This window comes from Phalaenopsis equestris, unplaced genomic scaffold, assembly GCF_001263595.1.
Source record: "Phalaenopsis equestris unplaced genomic scaffold, ASM126359v1 Scaffold000403, whole genome shotgun sequence".
NCBI classification, from domain to species: domain Eukaryota; kingdom Viridiplantae; phylum Streptophyta; class Magnoliopsida; order Asparagales; family Orchidaceae; genus Phalaenopsis; species Phalaenopsis equestris.
Window position 1 is genome coordinate 628255 of NW_018164845.1, and position 14983 is coordinate 643237.

The 14983-nt window shown below is 32.0% G+C and overlaps 1 protein-coding gene across 2 annotated transcripts in view; it reads left to right on the top strand.

Annotated features, from left to right (window-relative positions):
• The window catches only part of LOC110026897 (putative box C/D snoRNA protein SPCC613.07), a 31949-nt gene that overhangs the window by 2142 nt on the left and 14824 nt on the right, over positions 1-14983 (top strand). The window contains exons 1-2 of one of the 2 annotated variants that reach the window (XM_020728097.1): positions 201-589; positions 975-1176. In XM_020728097.1, coding sequence (XP_020583756.1) covers positions 370-589; positions 975-1176 — 422 coding nt within the window. In that variant the 5' untranslated portion in view covers positions 201-369. Of the gene's footprint in view, positions 1-200; positions 590-974; positions 1177-14983 lie in introns of those variants that run through there. The other variant, XM_020728099.1, reaches the window with a different exon arrangement.

Below are 14983 nucleotides of genomic sequence, written 5' to 3' on the forward strand. Positions count from 1 at the left end.
ATATATATATATATAATTGATTAGTAGTATTTCGATTCAATGTTCGTGTTCGGCACGAGCTGTTCGCGAAAAACGATCCGTTTTGACAGCCCTAGCTTCAAGTTCTGAACTTACCTTCCTCCAAGGTTTTAGGGCAGAATCAGAGCGGCGGGAAGAGAAAGATTGGAATTTTGGATCTCTGCACGCCGCGATCCATACGTTTAGCCGCCTTCGGCAAGCGATACACTCCTATACCGTGGGCAGAATTCCTCGGCGCTAGTCGTCTTCTTCCCCCTCTCCTATACCGTGACAAACTCCCTACATACTCCAATTACAAAGCCACTTACGTCCTAGTAACATCAAGCCTCTTCTCTTTCTCATCTCTATGAAATGGAATCCCCAGCAAGCACCAGTCCCAACCTCAGAAATCCTTCTCTTTGTGATGAGTGTGGATCAAACCCTTGGAAGTACAAATGTCCCGAATGCTCAATCCGCTCTTGCAGCCTTCCCTGCGTGAACTCACACAAGAAGCGCATCAGTTGTACGGGCAAACGCAGAGTTACAAAATACGTGCCACTTTCCCAGTTCGACGACAACCTTCTCTTGGCAGGTCCGTTCACCTCATCCTCAATGCGTAAAATTTTTTATTCAAATTTCTCTCAATTTATACCATTCTTATTTTTTGTTTTTCATTTTTCGTTTTTGTGAAGTGTGTTTGGGAATGATGAGGGACTTGTTAACTCACGTCATATAGAGAACTAGAAACCTGGTGGGCTCTACAAAGCTGATTACTACCCCGCTATTTTTTTTTTGTTCAAAATTAAATCCGTTGGAATTGATGGAAGTCCTTTGTGCGTCCAAAGCTGTTATTTATATAGCCGTATAGCTCTTTTATGCTAAAATCTGTAGAATGTGAGTCATCTGAGTGGTATTTTGTTGTTTTTGTATCACTATTGAAATGTTCTTTGGTTTATTTGCCTTGTGTACAAGTGAAGACTACAGGTTTCTGGAGGAAACCAATAGGGTGGCAGATTCTGCAAGAAGAATGAGTGGTGGATTTCGTAGCTATTCTTATTTTAAGCTGCCAAATAAGCTTTTGATGCTCCGAAATGTTGCCCGTCAGAGACAGATTCAGCTGTTGTTCTTCCCTGCCGGTATGTCAAAGAGAGAAACAAACCAATCCAGATATGTTCCGAGGTTTGATTCCTTTACCTATTCTAAGAAGTTTTTATTTTTTATAATTGTTTCCTGTGAGACTATTATATTAAGCTTAAATGACACTATTTCTATAAATCATTCTCCTATATTTGGTTTATTTTATTAGTTCAATAATTTAATGCAAATTTGAAGGATTCTTGATGCCTCTTTGTAAATGGTTTCTAGGTCATGTAAATAGATACGTAGTATCAGGAAATTTGGCTGTGCATTGTTTCTGAAATGATAAGAATGATTTATTTGAAACCGATTGTGTGCACAAGTAAAATGAAAATAGAGAAGAGGATTTTGAAATCATCAAAAATTGATTTAAATGAGAAATAAGTTATGATTACACTTATTCACTTTTTATGCTAATTGCTGTGAAGAGAAGAAGGAAGGCATAAGATTCATCTTGGAAATTGAAGAGATGGAGAGATAGAGATTGACAATATAACTTATGCACTGTCAAGTTGAATGCCCTGGTCGAGCAATTGGTGATCTCATCATTGATGATAAGCTCCACAATACCCGTAGGAGTATGGGCTAAAGCAGAAGCAATAGCAATTTGTGTAGGTAAATCTTACTTGCAACAACATTTGTGGGCAACATAGAATGCTTGAACTAATCTCCATTGGTGTATTAGATCTTTGACTTTAAAAACAAGGAAAATATGATATACTTGTAGAGAATCAATCTAATTAGCATTAATTTATTTTTTTTTAAGGATATTTAGAGTTCCAAAAGATCTAGCATCTAGTTTCTTAAAATAATTGATATATAAGCATTTTGAGCAAATATGAATCAAAACATAATCTTCTTCAAGAAATTCATTAAAATTTAGTTGAGTATTATCAACCAATATATACTTTTCAGTTTGTGAAGCAATGCATTTTTTTTTTCGGTGTGCACTTTATGCATATTTTCAACAAATTCAACGACACGTAAAGAAATAACATTACTTGCCGCAAGAGAGATAAGATTAGTGAGGATGTGAGTTTTTTAACTGTAAAAAAGTTCAAAGATAGACTTAACAGTATTTCAATATGGAACTGTAATAGGGAAAATTTGCACTAAGTGGTACAAAGTTCAAATGTCTAAATCTTTTATAAACCAATATAAAAGATTTCTAACTTGTGGTTAAATAGTATTGTTAGCCCATTTATTTGAGAATGGAAAGCAGATGAAAACTTTAAGGTAATGCCAAAAAACTTTCAGAAAGTGCTTAAAAAATGTTTAATACAGTGTTTGTGATGGCCATAATCAATGGAAGTACTAAGTCCATGGATCTAAACAATACCACCAATGAATGAATGGTATTGTGTGAAGTGTAGCCTCTGTGCAGTTCAGAGAATGGGCTATCTTATAGAACTAGTAAGCTAAAGTAAAGATGCGAGTTATATTTGTGGCAACCCTTTGACAAATCAAGAATAAAATTCATACTCATAACCTGCCAAGGAGAATTTTTTATGGAAAATTGTGTCTATGGTTTAACAGGCTATTTGATTACCTTGTCAAGTTGGAAGCTCATTATTAACTAACGAGATGAGCAACACGTTGCTTAAATTGGGGCCAATGAATATGAAAATTGATAAGGTCCTATTATCTTGTCACAATTAACATGTCTGGTACTTGTATGCAATTTCCATATAAGAATGTTTATCAAGGATGTATGGGAAGCACAGAGGTGTGGTTCTTTTGAAAATGAAGCTATTTTGAAGTATAAGGCGAATGAGGTGGGATGATTATTAGTGATAAGTGAAGTAGTATTCTTTCAAATTATGCCACAAATATAATTTCTTTTTGTTAGAAAAACTTATATGCTAAAATAGATATCTTATTTAAGAGATTTGGGTGTGGCTAAACACATTAGTGGCCTTATTTATGACTTTTGCTTGATTCCTGAGGATGCAAGTGTATTCCTAAAAATATGTGATTGTGGCATGGCATGCATTTGATTTCCTTTGTGTGGGCAAGTAATTTAGGGCCTCATGGCTAAAGTGAAGAACAAATGTGTGAGGTAAAAGATAGTGTATCGCTGTTCTAAGGCGATGATTATTATATATGATTGAAAATCATAAGTAGAATAATATTATTTAGTCTCATTTTTTCACAAAAACAGGCTATGGATTATCCATCTTGGCTACGAACACCACCCATTCTAACTTTGGAGGCATTTTAAGCTATTTTTGAATATTTTAAAATTCTTAGGGATACAAAGATTAGGAGATCCAAATCATTTTAGTTTTAGCTAGTTTAAAGGCAGAGTCGTTAGAAAATTTTTAATGAAATTTTATTTCTTTATATCATCCATTAATTGAGCAATGAATGCACAATTTTTTTTTATAGTCTACAATAAACTTGATTGGGCTTTGAGAACTATGAATCATAGATATGTACGTGGTGTTAGCTAATCTAGAATTATTTGTAGTTTGATGGGGTTGACAAAGACTCCATTAGTAGATGAGATAAGAAACCCTGAAAAGTATACCATAACTTTTATGCAGACTTCATTTTTTTTAGATTTATATATTATATTTTGGGCATTAAGGTATCCAAAGTTAGGCGAATATGTGTTGAGTGTTCGAACTTGATAGTGTTGTAGATTAGTTTGCCATTGAGGTACTTAAAAAACTCATCAAATCAATTGATGGATATTTTACTTAGTTGTTCATGATATATTTGGTGCATTGGAGAACCGAAAAGACATAACCAACCATCTTAAAGTCGATACGGGTGATATAGATCTGAATTTGATGGTAATTGCTTTATAGGTTGATTTTACCTGTTGACTTGGTGACTAAGCATATAATATGATGATATATGTAAGCAATATTGGATAGTGATCTTTGTGATGGATTGATATTGATAACTAGTATGGAGAATTGTAGGAGTGCTTTTAATAGGAAACATACAAAGTTAAAAAAAAATAATTATAATAGTTCATTGATTGATGAATATATATGATACCAATTATAACTATGGTGGCTTGAAGCAAATAAGTGGAAAATTGCTAAGCTTGGTGGAATATTGATGGACACAAAAATTAATAGGGATTGGTTTTTTCATACACGCCCTAAAATGAGTGAATGAATGTTGTTTATTTTAACTTTGTGTGTCAATTTTTGAAATATTAGTCTTGATGATCATTTAGTGAGAATGTCTATAAATTTGTCATATGCGGTGATCAATCTAGTATATATTAGACCTTTAATGAGCTTATCCTTTTATAACATGTTTATCTACTTTAATATATTTTGTTAGTTATGTTGCATGAGATTTTGTGCAATATTAATTGCTGATTTGTTTTCATATAAATTCTTGTAAGACCTTTCCATTCAACCTTTAAATCTTCTAGACTAATTTTTAATCATAATAGTTTGCAAATTCAGTGTCATAAGTCTAAATATGATTATTGCGCTAGATCTTGGCATCATATTTTATGTGTTACTAATTTAAGTCACAAGATTTTTTCTCAAACATATGGAATATATTGAAGTTGACCTTTTATCAATCATATAACATGCATAGTTGGCATTTGTATAGGTTTTCAAGTGTCAGATTTCCCCATTCATTGATAAAACTTATTTACCTATAGCTCTTTTAAGATATTAGAAAATTCAATATAGGTACAACATTGAGGCGAGACTTTTATCTTTAGTACCAGAGCAACATAGGCTATGAAGCATCGACATGGATAAAGGGACTTGGACACACATGATATGGTACAACGACACAACATAATTAAAAAAAGGTCACAACATGTTTTTTATATTTAATGGATTATTAATATAAAAAATATATATATGTATATATATATATATATATTATCATTATTATTTACTAATGACATAACAAAAAAAATATGTAGGGATAAATTTAAAACTGAATTATGAGACATAATGCTTTTTAAAATCAATTTTCAAAATTAAACATATAATGTGATTCAAAAGAATTTCTCCAACTTATCTCCTAAAATTTAAAATATCCTACAATTACATCTTATTCAGTAAATAAACTAAAACTTAACTTTTAGAATTATAGTAAGTATATATTTATACTATTATCTCATTAAAGGGTAAGAAAAAAATTATATATGATCAAATATAGAACTGGAGCAACTTTGACTCCACAAATAGAAGCTTCAACACAAGTGTTACAGTTTGTGGGGTATTTGGGCTGCTTTAATGAAATCGTGATGAGCCCATGTCTAATGTTGTGCTAAGGCATGCCTAGGTCGGGAAAAAATAACACATATTTTGTAGTGCTGGGGCATATTAAAGTGTGTCCGTCACACTTGTACATCACATTTTTAGAAGTGTCAGTGCTACATTGGACATAGTAAAAGCCAGATCCAGTATGCGATTAATAGATAAGTTTTCCCACAAATCTTTTGAGGGGAGGTTTTTTTTTTATTATGACCTTATTTTCTGGAGAATCAAGCTTTTGATTAAATTCCATGAGGCTCTTAATAAATTTTAACCCAAATTACTTTTTTTTTATGGGCATGTTTTGTATTTCTGTTGTGATAATTACATGTCAAGAATATGCAACTTCAATATTAATAAAGTATTTTAACTTGCCTAGTTCTTTGATTTAGAAATCTTGAGGCTGCCTTTCCTTTAAAAGGTTGTTTGGTTTGATGAAAAAATAATGTAGTGTAAAATGAATACAATTTTAAAATTATGTATTATATTTAAAATATATTAGAGTTGTTCGATTGAGTGTAAACTAAATGCTGGACTTCGCATTTTCTTGTTTGATTTGAAGGAAAATGAATTCAATATAATATAAACTGTTAAGTTCGATGACGACAGATAGCCAGCGGCAGTAGGTGGCGCGCCGGGGGTGTGGGGGGTGGGGATGCGTGCGCTGTTATTGTGGCCGTTGGCGACAATTGACTTTGGAAAGCTACAGTGGACAACGACACTACTTTACACAAAATGATGTATTTAAAATTTGCCCAAATCCAACAAACTTTTGAACATATTGAAAGTGAACAAGAGAGTGAAATCCAAATACATTGAAAATTTACACTGCATTTGTTTTTCTTTCTAGTAAATGTTTAACTTTTTAAAATCTTCTGCAAAAAAATTGCAATACACTCCATTTGTTGGCAATCAAACAATCTCGAATGTCTCCATACATTCAAAGTCATTACTTGTTACGATGATGTTATCTACATAAACCCGTTGTCTAGAGTCTTACCCGAAGTCATGTTCTTGACAAATAATACATAGTCAACTTGACTTTCTATTTCATGTTGAACATTAACTCGAGAAACCTAATGAACCATGTCTCAACTCAGTTAACCCCACTCAGGTTAAACAAATGTGTAATAGAGGAGAACCACTTTGTCATACTCAAATGTGTAATAGAGGGCGAGGGGGCAATGACCATTGTGAGCATTAGCAACAAGATGCTTTGGAAAGTACCGATGGACGACGACATCACTTCACACAAAACTGTTTATTTGAAATTCGCCCAAATTCAAAGAACTTTTAAATGCATTGAAAATAAACTAGAGAGTGAATTCCAAATATATTGAAATTTTACACTACTTTTTTTTCTTATGAGTGAATGCTTATATTTTAAAATCTCTTGCAAAAAAAATTACAATACGCTCCTTCTGTTGTCGATCAAGCAATCTCTAAAGTCTCCATACATTCAACTTCATTATCTGTTACGATGATGACATCTACATAAACTAGTTGTGTAGAGTCTTATGTAAAGTCATGTTCTTAAAAGATAATATATAGTCGACTTGAATTTGTATTTTATGTTGAGCATTAACTCGACAAACCTAATGAATCATGTTTCAACTCAGTTAATCCCACTCAGGTTAAACAAATGTGTAACAGAGGAGGACCACTTCGTCAGACTCAAATTTCACCAACAATCATCGTAACGTGTGCTAATCACTATCATGTGAGTAGATAGTTAGTTTTATCAAATCATCATAAGTAAACTTTGACATTTTCATTTATCAAATATTCATTTATATCATGCACATATAAGGAAGTTTGGCAAAGTAATCGTCAAATTTTATGTACAATGCTTCTAAAAATATTTTAAATATGAAATCATAAGTACCACAAAAATCTTCTGTAACTATCTAAAATTTTATATTCAAAAGCTATAACATAATCATGTGGTTGATGATCCACTTGTTCTTCTCTTCTTCCTAAAACCAACATGGATAAACAATTCTAAATTAAAATTTAAATTTACTAGAAAGAAAATAATGTGTAATGGCTAATATAACTAAAATGAGTAATAGTAGTAGTAGTAATAAATAACTATGCTTGGATAATCAATTAGAAAACATGTTTGTAAACAGTAGATGCAACAATTTTCAGAAGTCAACACAATGACTATTTGATAAGTCTTTTAGATCACCATGCTATATAATGTCCTATATGCATCGTTTGCTCTATTTTTATTTTTATTCTCAATCTACTCTAACGTAGAAATGTTAAAATAAATTTGCATAGGTTTTCTTACATTTATTTCATTGGGTTATGACACTATTCGTTGGCCATGATAACCACTTGTAAAAGTTGATCATCCAAATGATCCACTTATCAATAGCCTCTTGATATCAATTGATTCTCTCTAATTTAGTATCAATAGTAAAAAATTCAATCATTTATTTATTTTGGATCATCTCGTCGAAATTTTTGCCTTCCTTGCACTGGTCATCAATATAGTTGTCTGCCAATCATACATTCATATCATTTATTTGATCATTAGCATATGCTGTAATTATTTCATATGCATTTATTGTATAATTTGCACCTGCAAATAATTTTCTATTAATATGCACATGAAATACAATGTGATAGGTAATAATCATTAATTTATACTTAACATTGTAATTTTTATGAAATTCTATGAATTGGAAATATTTAGTTATTTATTTTGCATAATTAAATTGGGTTGACAGTAATGCTAATGCACAATATGAAAAATTTTAATTGCAACCACATACTAAATACATTACTAATAGACAATAGCAAACTGTAGTCCTGTATGATAAATTGTTTCTTAATTTAACAATTGAGTATCTCAACCGAGTTATCAGATCAATCTCGCGACGTGTTTGTTTCATTCTAGCAACAATCTTATTTAATTGCATGAAATTCTTAAATAAATCTCTATTTGGTACAAATGAACTACCAATTGCAATTTTACCTTGAAACTACTTCATCTGCTCTCTCTCTAATCTTATATTCCTTTATTTTTCTTCTTTCCTTCCCACAACCACGACTCCCACAAGCTTGCTGTTTGTTTCCAAAGGCTAATTATGGAATGAATATAATGAAATTCTTTAAATTTAGATTAATTATTCGTATGTATAATTATAATATTTTCTTACCCATGTAATCATAGCCAAACACCTCTACTCTACTCCTAACTTCCTTCAGTTCTATCACTACAGCACTCTGCTCAACTTAGCTGCAGCTCAAGTAAACAGAGAGTTGGAGGGATTAATTAGATTTTAAAATGATTAAAGAGAAACACATGTATAGAGTTTACCTTAGCTCCATACCTCCAAAAATCTCTCTCCAATTCATCATTTTTTTTTCTCCCAAACATTCACATGAGAGCCGCAATCCACTGCGAAACCAAAGCTAATAATTACCATTATATATATGTAATCTCATCTTATATTAGTTTAAATGAAATTTAAATGCATTTATCTGCATATAATTACCCTTATATATTAATCTCCCCTTCAAAATTCCAAAAACCTGCTATTCTACTTCAATTTTCTTTCTTGTTTCTTCACTGAAGCAAAGAATCTTAATTGTGTCGTCCCAAGCTCGCCCCCGCCTCATCATGTAAATCAGAAAGTATACAGGGAAGGATATGCTTGAAATGGTAACTAGGTATAAATTCAATTAATTTAGTTCAATCCCAGCTATCCGAATAATCCAATCGATACACGTCAGGTTAAGTGTGAAAAATCGAATTGCTACTTTGTTAAATTTTCTATAAACAATGGTTTTAATAACAAAATTTAGGAATTTAATCAAAATGTAAACTAATTATTGAAAATTAATATATACTTCTATATAACCAAATTCTTGAAATAAATGTAGATATTAATAAAAATAATTTTGGAGATTTTTAGGGAATTCGAAAGATGGGCTTTGTTTTAAACTTAACCATCATTTTGGCAATTTTGAGTGTTACAAACCATGCCTTTGGAGATTTCTTCAATTCATATAATATCTTCTTTTGTTTGTATACCTTTTATTCCATGTTTGAGCCAAAATTCTATGAGACTTTTATGGATACCTTTTCTTATAGATTATCATATAAGCATGCATTCTTCTCATCAAATTGTTGTATTTTGTAGTTCTTGTTAACAAGTAATGATAAAAGAACTTAAATGATGTTGATTTTAGTAACAGGAGTAAAAGTTTTAAGATAATCAATCCTAAAAAAATTGAGTATATCTTTTTGCCTCTATTTTGGCTTTATAACGAGCCATTAGATTTGCATTTTATCGTAAAGGCTCATTTACACCTTATTGGTTTCTTTCTTTTAGCCGGTCATCAAATCCCATAATTTGTTCTTTTGATGGACTCATATTTTTGCTGTCATAGCTATTCTAATTATTATTATATAAAGCCTTAAAAGATGATTTTTAGGATATAAATAGTGTAGATGCTAATTAGGAAGAATTGGTGATTTTGTAATAATGAGAAATTTTTGTTAAATAAAAACAAGTACAAGGGATGTTTAATTGAAATACTTTTATTTGTAGGCTCGGTGGTTCTCTCTATGAGTACAATGTCAATGATTGATTTTGATGTAATTGTGTTGATTGAGATGGCTTTGTTCTTAAGTAAGCTTATAAGGACTGAGGAAAATTTGCTTGTTGGAGTATAGTTTTTTTGAGATGAGGGATAAGGAATATAATTTTGGGGAAAGAATTTATTTATGAATAATCTTTTCTGTTCGGGCAAGTAGTGGAGATGTAGAAGTTTCTTTTAATTAAAGTGATATCAACAATCATACACACCTTTCTCGTTAGGTGATGGTAGCATTTGTATCTTTTTTTTAAGTGGAAGCTTAGCTAATAAAACACAATTTCTTACTCTTGGATCAAGTTTTTGTTTCTTGTGAGGATGTGTATACATAAAGCCAATACTTGCTAATATTATGGGAATAAAGTTATTTGAGATGTAAAGTGGAAAGGATTTTGTGAGATTTCAATAGAATTCTTAAATCTAGGTAGCCTTGTAGGCACTCAATTTATGATGTGACACCTATTAAGGTGGCTTCCCCAATGTTATTTTGAAATATTCTTTTGAAAGGAGAGCATTTATAGTAGCAAACATGTGCTCTTTCCTTCTTTCAACCATTGATTTTGTTGAGGTGTATGGATAAGGGGACTGTTGCATCATTCATTTTTTTAAAATGAGGGAAGAAAATATTCATGGAAGTCTTTAGGTTGTCAGATTTGATTCTTTATTTTCAATATTACATTGATCTTTTATCATGTTGAGAAAAGACGAGATATGGTGCTAAACCACTTTTGATATTTAGTAGAAAGATTGATACATGGGTGCAATAATCGATAAAGGACATAAAAAAAATGAGCCCAATATATTTTGAGTGTAGAAGATAGTTCTTAGATGTCACTATAGTCAAGAGAAGGATTTTGGGTTCGTTACTTGTTAGAGAACTAGTGCACTTGTGTTTTGCTAAGTCATAAGTATCACAATGAAATTTGAATTTTTCAACATGAATATTTTTTAATAAAATAATAGACTTGAGGATAACAACCGAAGGATGGCCAAGGCATAGGTAAATGGAGCCACATCTTTTAATGAATTTAAAGGTTTTGGAAAGAAAAAATAATACAATAGATAGTTTGGAGTTCCATTGGTTATTGGATTGTTCAAGGTGGTATATGAAATGAATTTGTGTGAAAAGTTAATTCATATGGTAATAATAATCTTGGAGTTGAGATTAGACATCTATGAGACTTCAAAATTATGAGAAGATGAGATAACATTTAAAAATGAAAAAAAAAACACATGCTGTCAGAACCTTCTTGAGTGATATGGGCAAGCTTTTCAACTTTTCTATTTTTTTCTGGAACTCATTTGGTGTGACATTTTTTTCATGTGTTATATATGAATTTTTATGTTCTTTTGTTTGTCCTCTTAATTATTTTTAGCTTTTAGTTTAGTGACTTCCCATAAAACTTCGAGCATATTCCTTTTGTATGTCGAGTCTTCTTGTAATACGTGCATCATAGAGATTTTTTATCGACCCTCTTTATTGGCAGTTGCTTGTGCTCCTTAGAAGATGAGAGTTCTGAAATTGGGTATTTGATGCAGACAACTTTTACATTAAGGTTAACATTCTAATGGGTTATTTGCAATCGTGACTGCCATTGTCCCTTCTCCCATTCAGATGATGACAATGATGACTTTTTTTAGCAAAAAATAATCAATTTTCTGTTTAGATTATACACTTGTACAATATCAATCTCAACATTTAATCTATCAAGAAAACATGTAAAAATGAAAAAAAAAAAACACATGCTGTCAGAACCTTCTTGAGTGATATGGGCAAGCTTTTCAACTTTTCTATTTTTTTCTGGAACTCATTTGTTGTTACTTTTTTTCATGTTTTATATATGAATGTTTATGTTCTTTTGTTTGTCCTCTTAATTATGGTTAGCTTTTAGTTTAGTGACTTCCCATAAAACTTCGAGCATATTCCTTTTGTATGTCGGGCCTTCTTGTAATATGTGCATCATAGAGGTTTTTTATCGACTCTCTTTATTGGCAGTTTCTTGTGCTCCTTAGGAGATGAGAGTTCTGAAATTGGGCAGTTGATGCTGACAACTTTTACATTAAGGTTGAACATTCTAACGGGTTATTGGCAATCGTGACTGCCATTCTCCCTTCTTTCCATTCAGATGATGAAAATGGTGACTTTGTTTAGCAAAAAATAATCATTTTTCTTTAGAGATTTACAATATCAAACTCAACATTTAATCTATCAAGAAAACTTAAATTTGAATTTGTTTTTTTTTTTCTATGGAGGGCTGTATCTTTACTGCATTCAATTTGGATGCATTGATTACGATTCATCTCCTGCCAAATGCCTTTTAATAGATTGGAGTATTTTGAAATGGGACGTTCTTCATGATTTGTGGTCAAGATTCTAGTTTTAATCTCATAGATTTAAGCTGCATCACAAACTTTGGAATAAATATGATTTATAGTGTTCAAAATCTTCTTAATAAAGGAGCATGCAGGTGCTATTTATTAGAGGTGTCAAATCATACTCACGTATATGGTTTAGGATTGACCCAAAACTGCTTGACCCAAACCCAGCCCGAATCTTAAATAGGTCAAAAAGTCAAAACTGTACTCGCTCAATTTTCAATCAGCCGACACAAATCCGACTAGTATAATCTGTTTAATATAAGACACATCATCTATTCAGGTAGAATTCAGGTCAAATTTGGGTCGATTTTAGGTCAGTTTCGAGTTGACGAGTCAACTTCAAGTTAATTTTCGGTTAGAGGGTCTGTTTCAAGTCAACTTCTAGTTGGCAGATCAATCTGAACCCCACCCAAAAATTATTTAGGTCAACCCGAACCCGAATTTTTCGAGTCAAGTTGGTGTATTGGGTCAATTTTAACACCCCCCATTATTTATTTCAGGAATTATGGTGTTCTATAACTGAGAGATAAACATAAATAATGATCGTCCCAAGTATTGATGTTAGATCACCTTGTTGAGGTTTGATGCCAATTAAATAGCTCAGTTTTTCTTTTCTCTTCAACAAATTAAGAACCAATTGTGATCACTGACCGCTAAGATAAATTCTTTCCATTCAAATGATATGTTGAATTGATGTTTTGTAATCCTCCCACTAAATTTGGGTTGACAGTCTTGGTTTCATATGAACCCAAGGTCAAGCAAACAGGGATATTTATTGATTTGTGGTAAGGAAAAATGTGATAGTAATTGGTTCAAATAGAAAATAATGAAAAAGATAAGAATGCAATGATGAAGGCTATAAATCAAAAGATTAGGTTGAATGAATTGAGACGTGTAGTAATGCAGGCTTGCAAGTTCTAGGAAATGTAATGATGAAGGCTGTGGTTTATAAAAAAACTAAAAAATGTTTAAGGCTTTGATACCATGGCGCAAATTGGTTGAGTACATCATTCCAACATTTGAGTAATTTTTATATAATTATAGTAGGACATACAAAATCAGAGAAGAATAATCACAGCAGTCAATGAATTGATAAGTAGGTAAGATAATAATTGTAGAATAATTACAATAATCCATTAATATTCATCATTGAGGTGGCATAAGTGAATAAAAAAAGTTCACGAGTGCTGGGATCTCTGGATCATTGATGGAGGGATAATTAATTTTTTCCATAGTATTAGTGCATTTGCTTGAAGTCCCACCTTCCAAGGGATAATGCCATGGATGAAGTCATGAAACAAAGGCTGAGGCTTTCTCTAATGAAGCCTTTAGTGAGGAGATAAATGAAGCATGTTCCCTGGGGTTTATCTTATAGTGAGGAAGGTCGGGTAATTATGCAGCTGTGATTTAGTCAATATCATGTTGAATGTTTTACTTGGGAGATATTTTTTAAGGGAACTCTTCTTGAGTCAAATCAGGCAATTCTGCTAATGATTGAACAATATGAGCTGGCAAGGGTTGTTTCTCAAAGGCAGGGTAGACTTTGCAAGATAACAAGAGAATAAATTGGCCAGATAGTTGCTCTTTGATTAAAACTCTTAGGGGGCCATGAATAGTTAGGTTTTACTTGGGGTGTGGATCATATGGTGGTGGTCATACTTGGTTTCCCATATGTGTGAGAGGGTAGCAGATGAAATGATGACATCATTGTATTTGAAAATGTCTGTGTTGGGATGCCAGTAATGAGTGACATTCATTTTAAAAATCCATAAATATCCTAACAAAATGCCAGCTCTATAAGTAAAACATTTGACCAAATGCAATCAGAAGAAGTATTTAACTAGATTAAGAAAGACAAGAATGTTGGTCTTGTTGACCCAAGTAATGTGGCCTTACTTGGCTGGGGATGTTATTCATGTGTATGTAGGTGTGATAAGACCGACTTAGATACAACAATTATTGAGCTCATATTTTTTATAAAAATTGGTGACTGTTTTCTATATTTTTTTTTTGTGAGTTCCCTTGAAAAATTATTTGTGTATTTTCTATTATTCTCATGAATAACATTTCTATCGCCCTTTTCCATTAATCTTGTTAATTCTCTTCATACAATATCATCTTCGCATGCTTCAGCATGTCTTTGTTCCATTTTGGCCAAGATTCATTTAGATGCATGGCCACCATCGACATCAATTTTGGTGAGTTTTAAAGTTTTCAAGTGATTTTCAGGACAAAATGATTGAGTTTTGCTTTTGAACGAGAGAAAATGAGGAAAAGCTATTTGTGCCATGGAGGAGGGTGATGTGGTTTATAAAATGTGATGTGGCAAATCAAATGGTGATGTTCTAGTCAATGCATGTAGTTTTGGTCAATTAATGTTCAAAAGGGGGTTAAATTGGGCCATTGGGCTAGGTTAGCTTAATGCTCATATTTATGCAACATACACGTAACACAATACAATACATGGCTCACAACAAATCCCAATAAAAAAAATGACCGAACAATCTAAAAGCCCAAATATACCATATGACTAAAAACACCTGTCAACCTATGGTTCATCAAATTGAAAATACTAAAGAAAATAGAAGTACAGTCATACATGATTATGA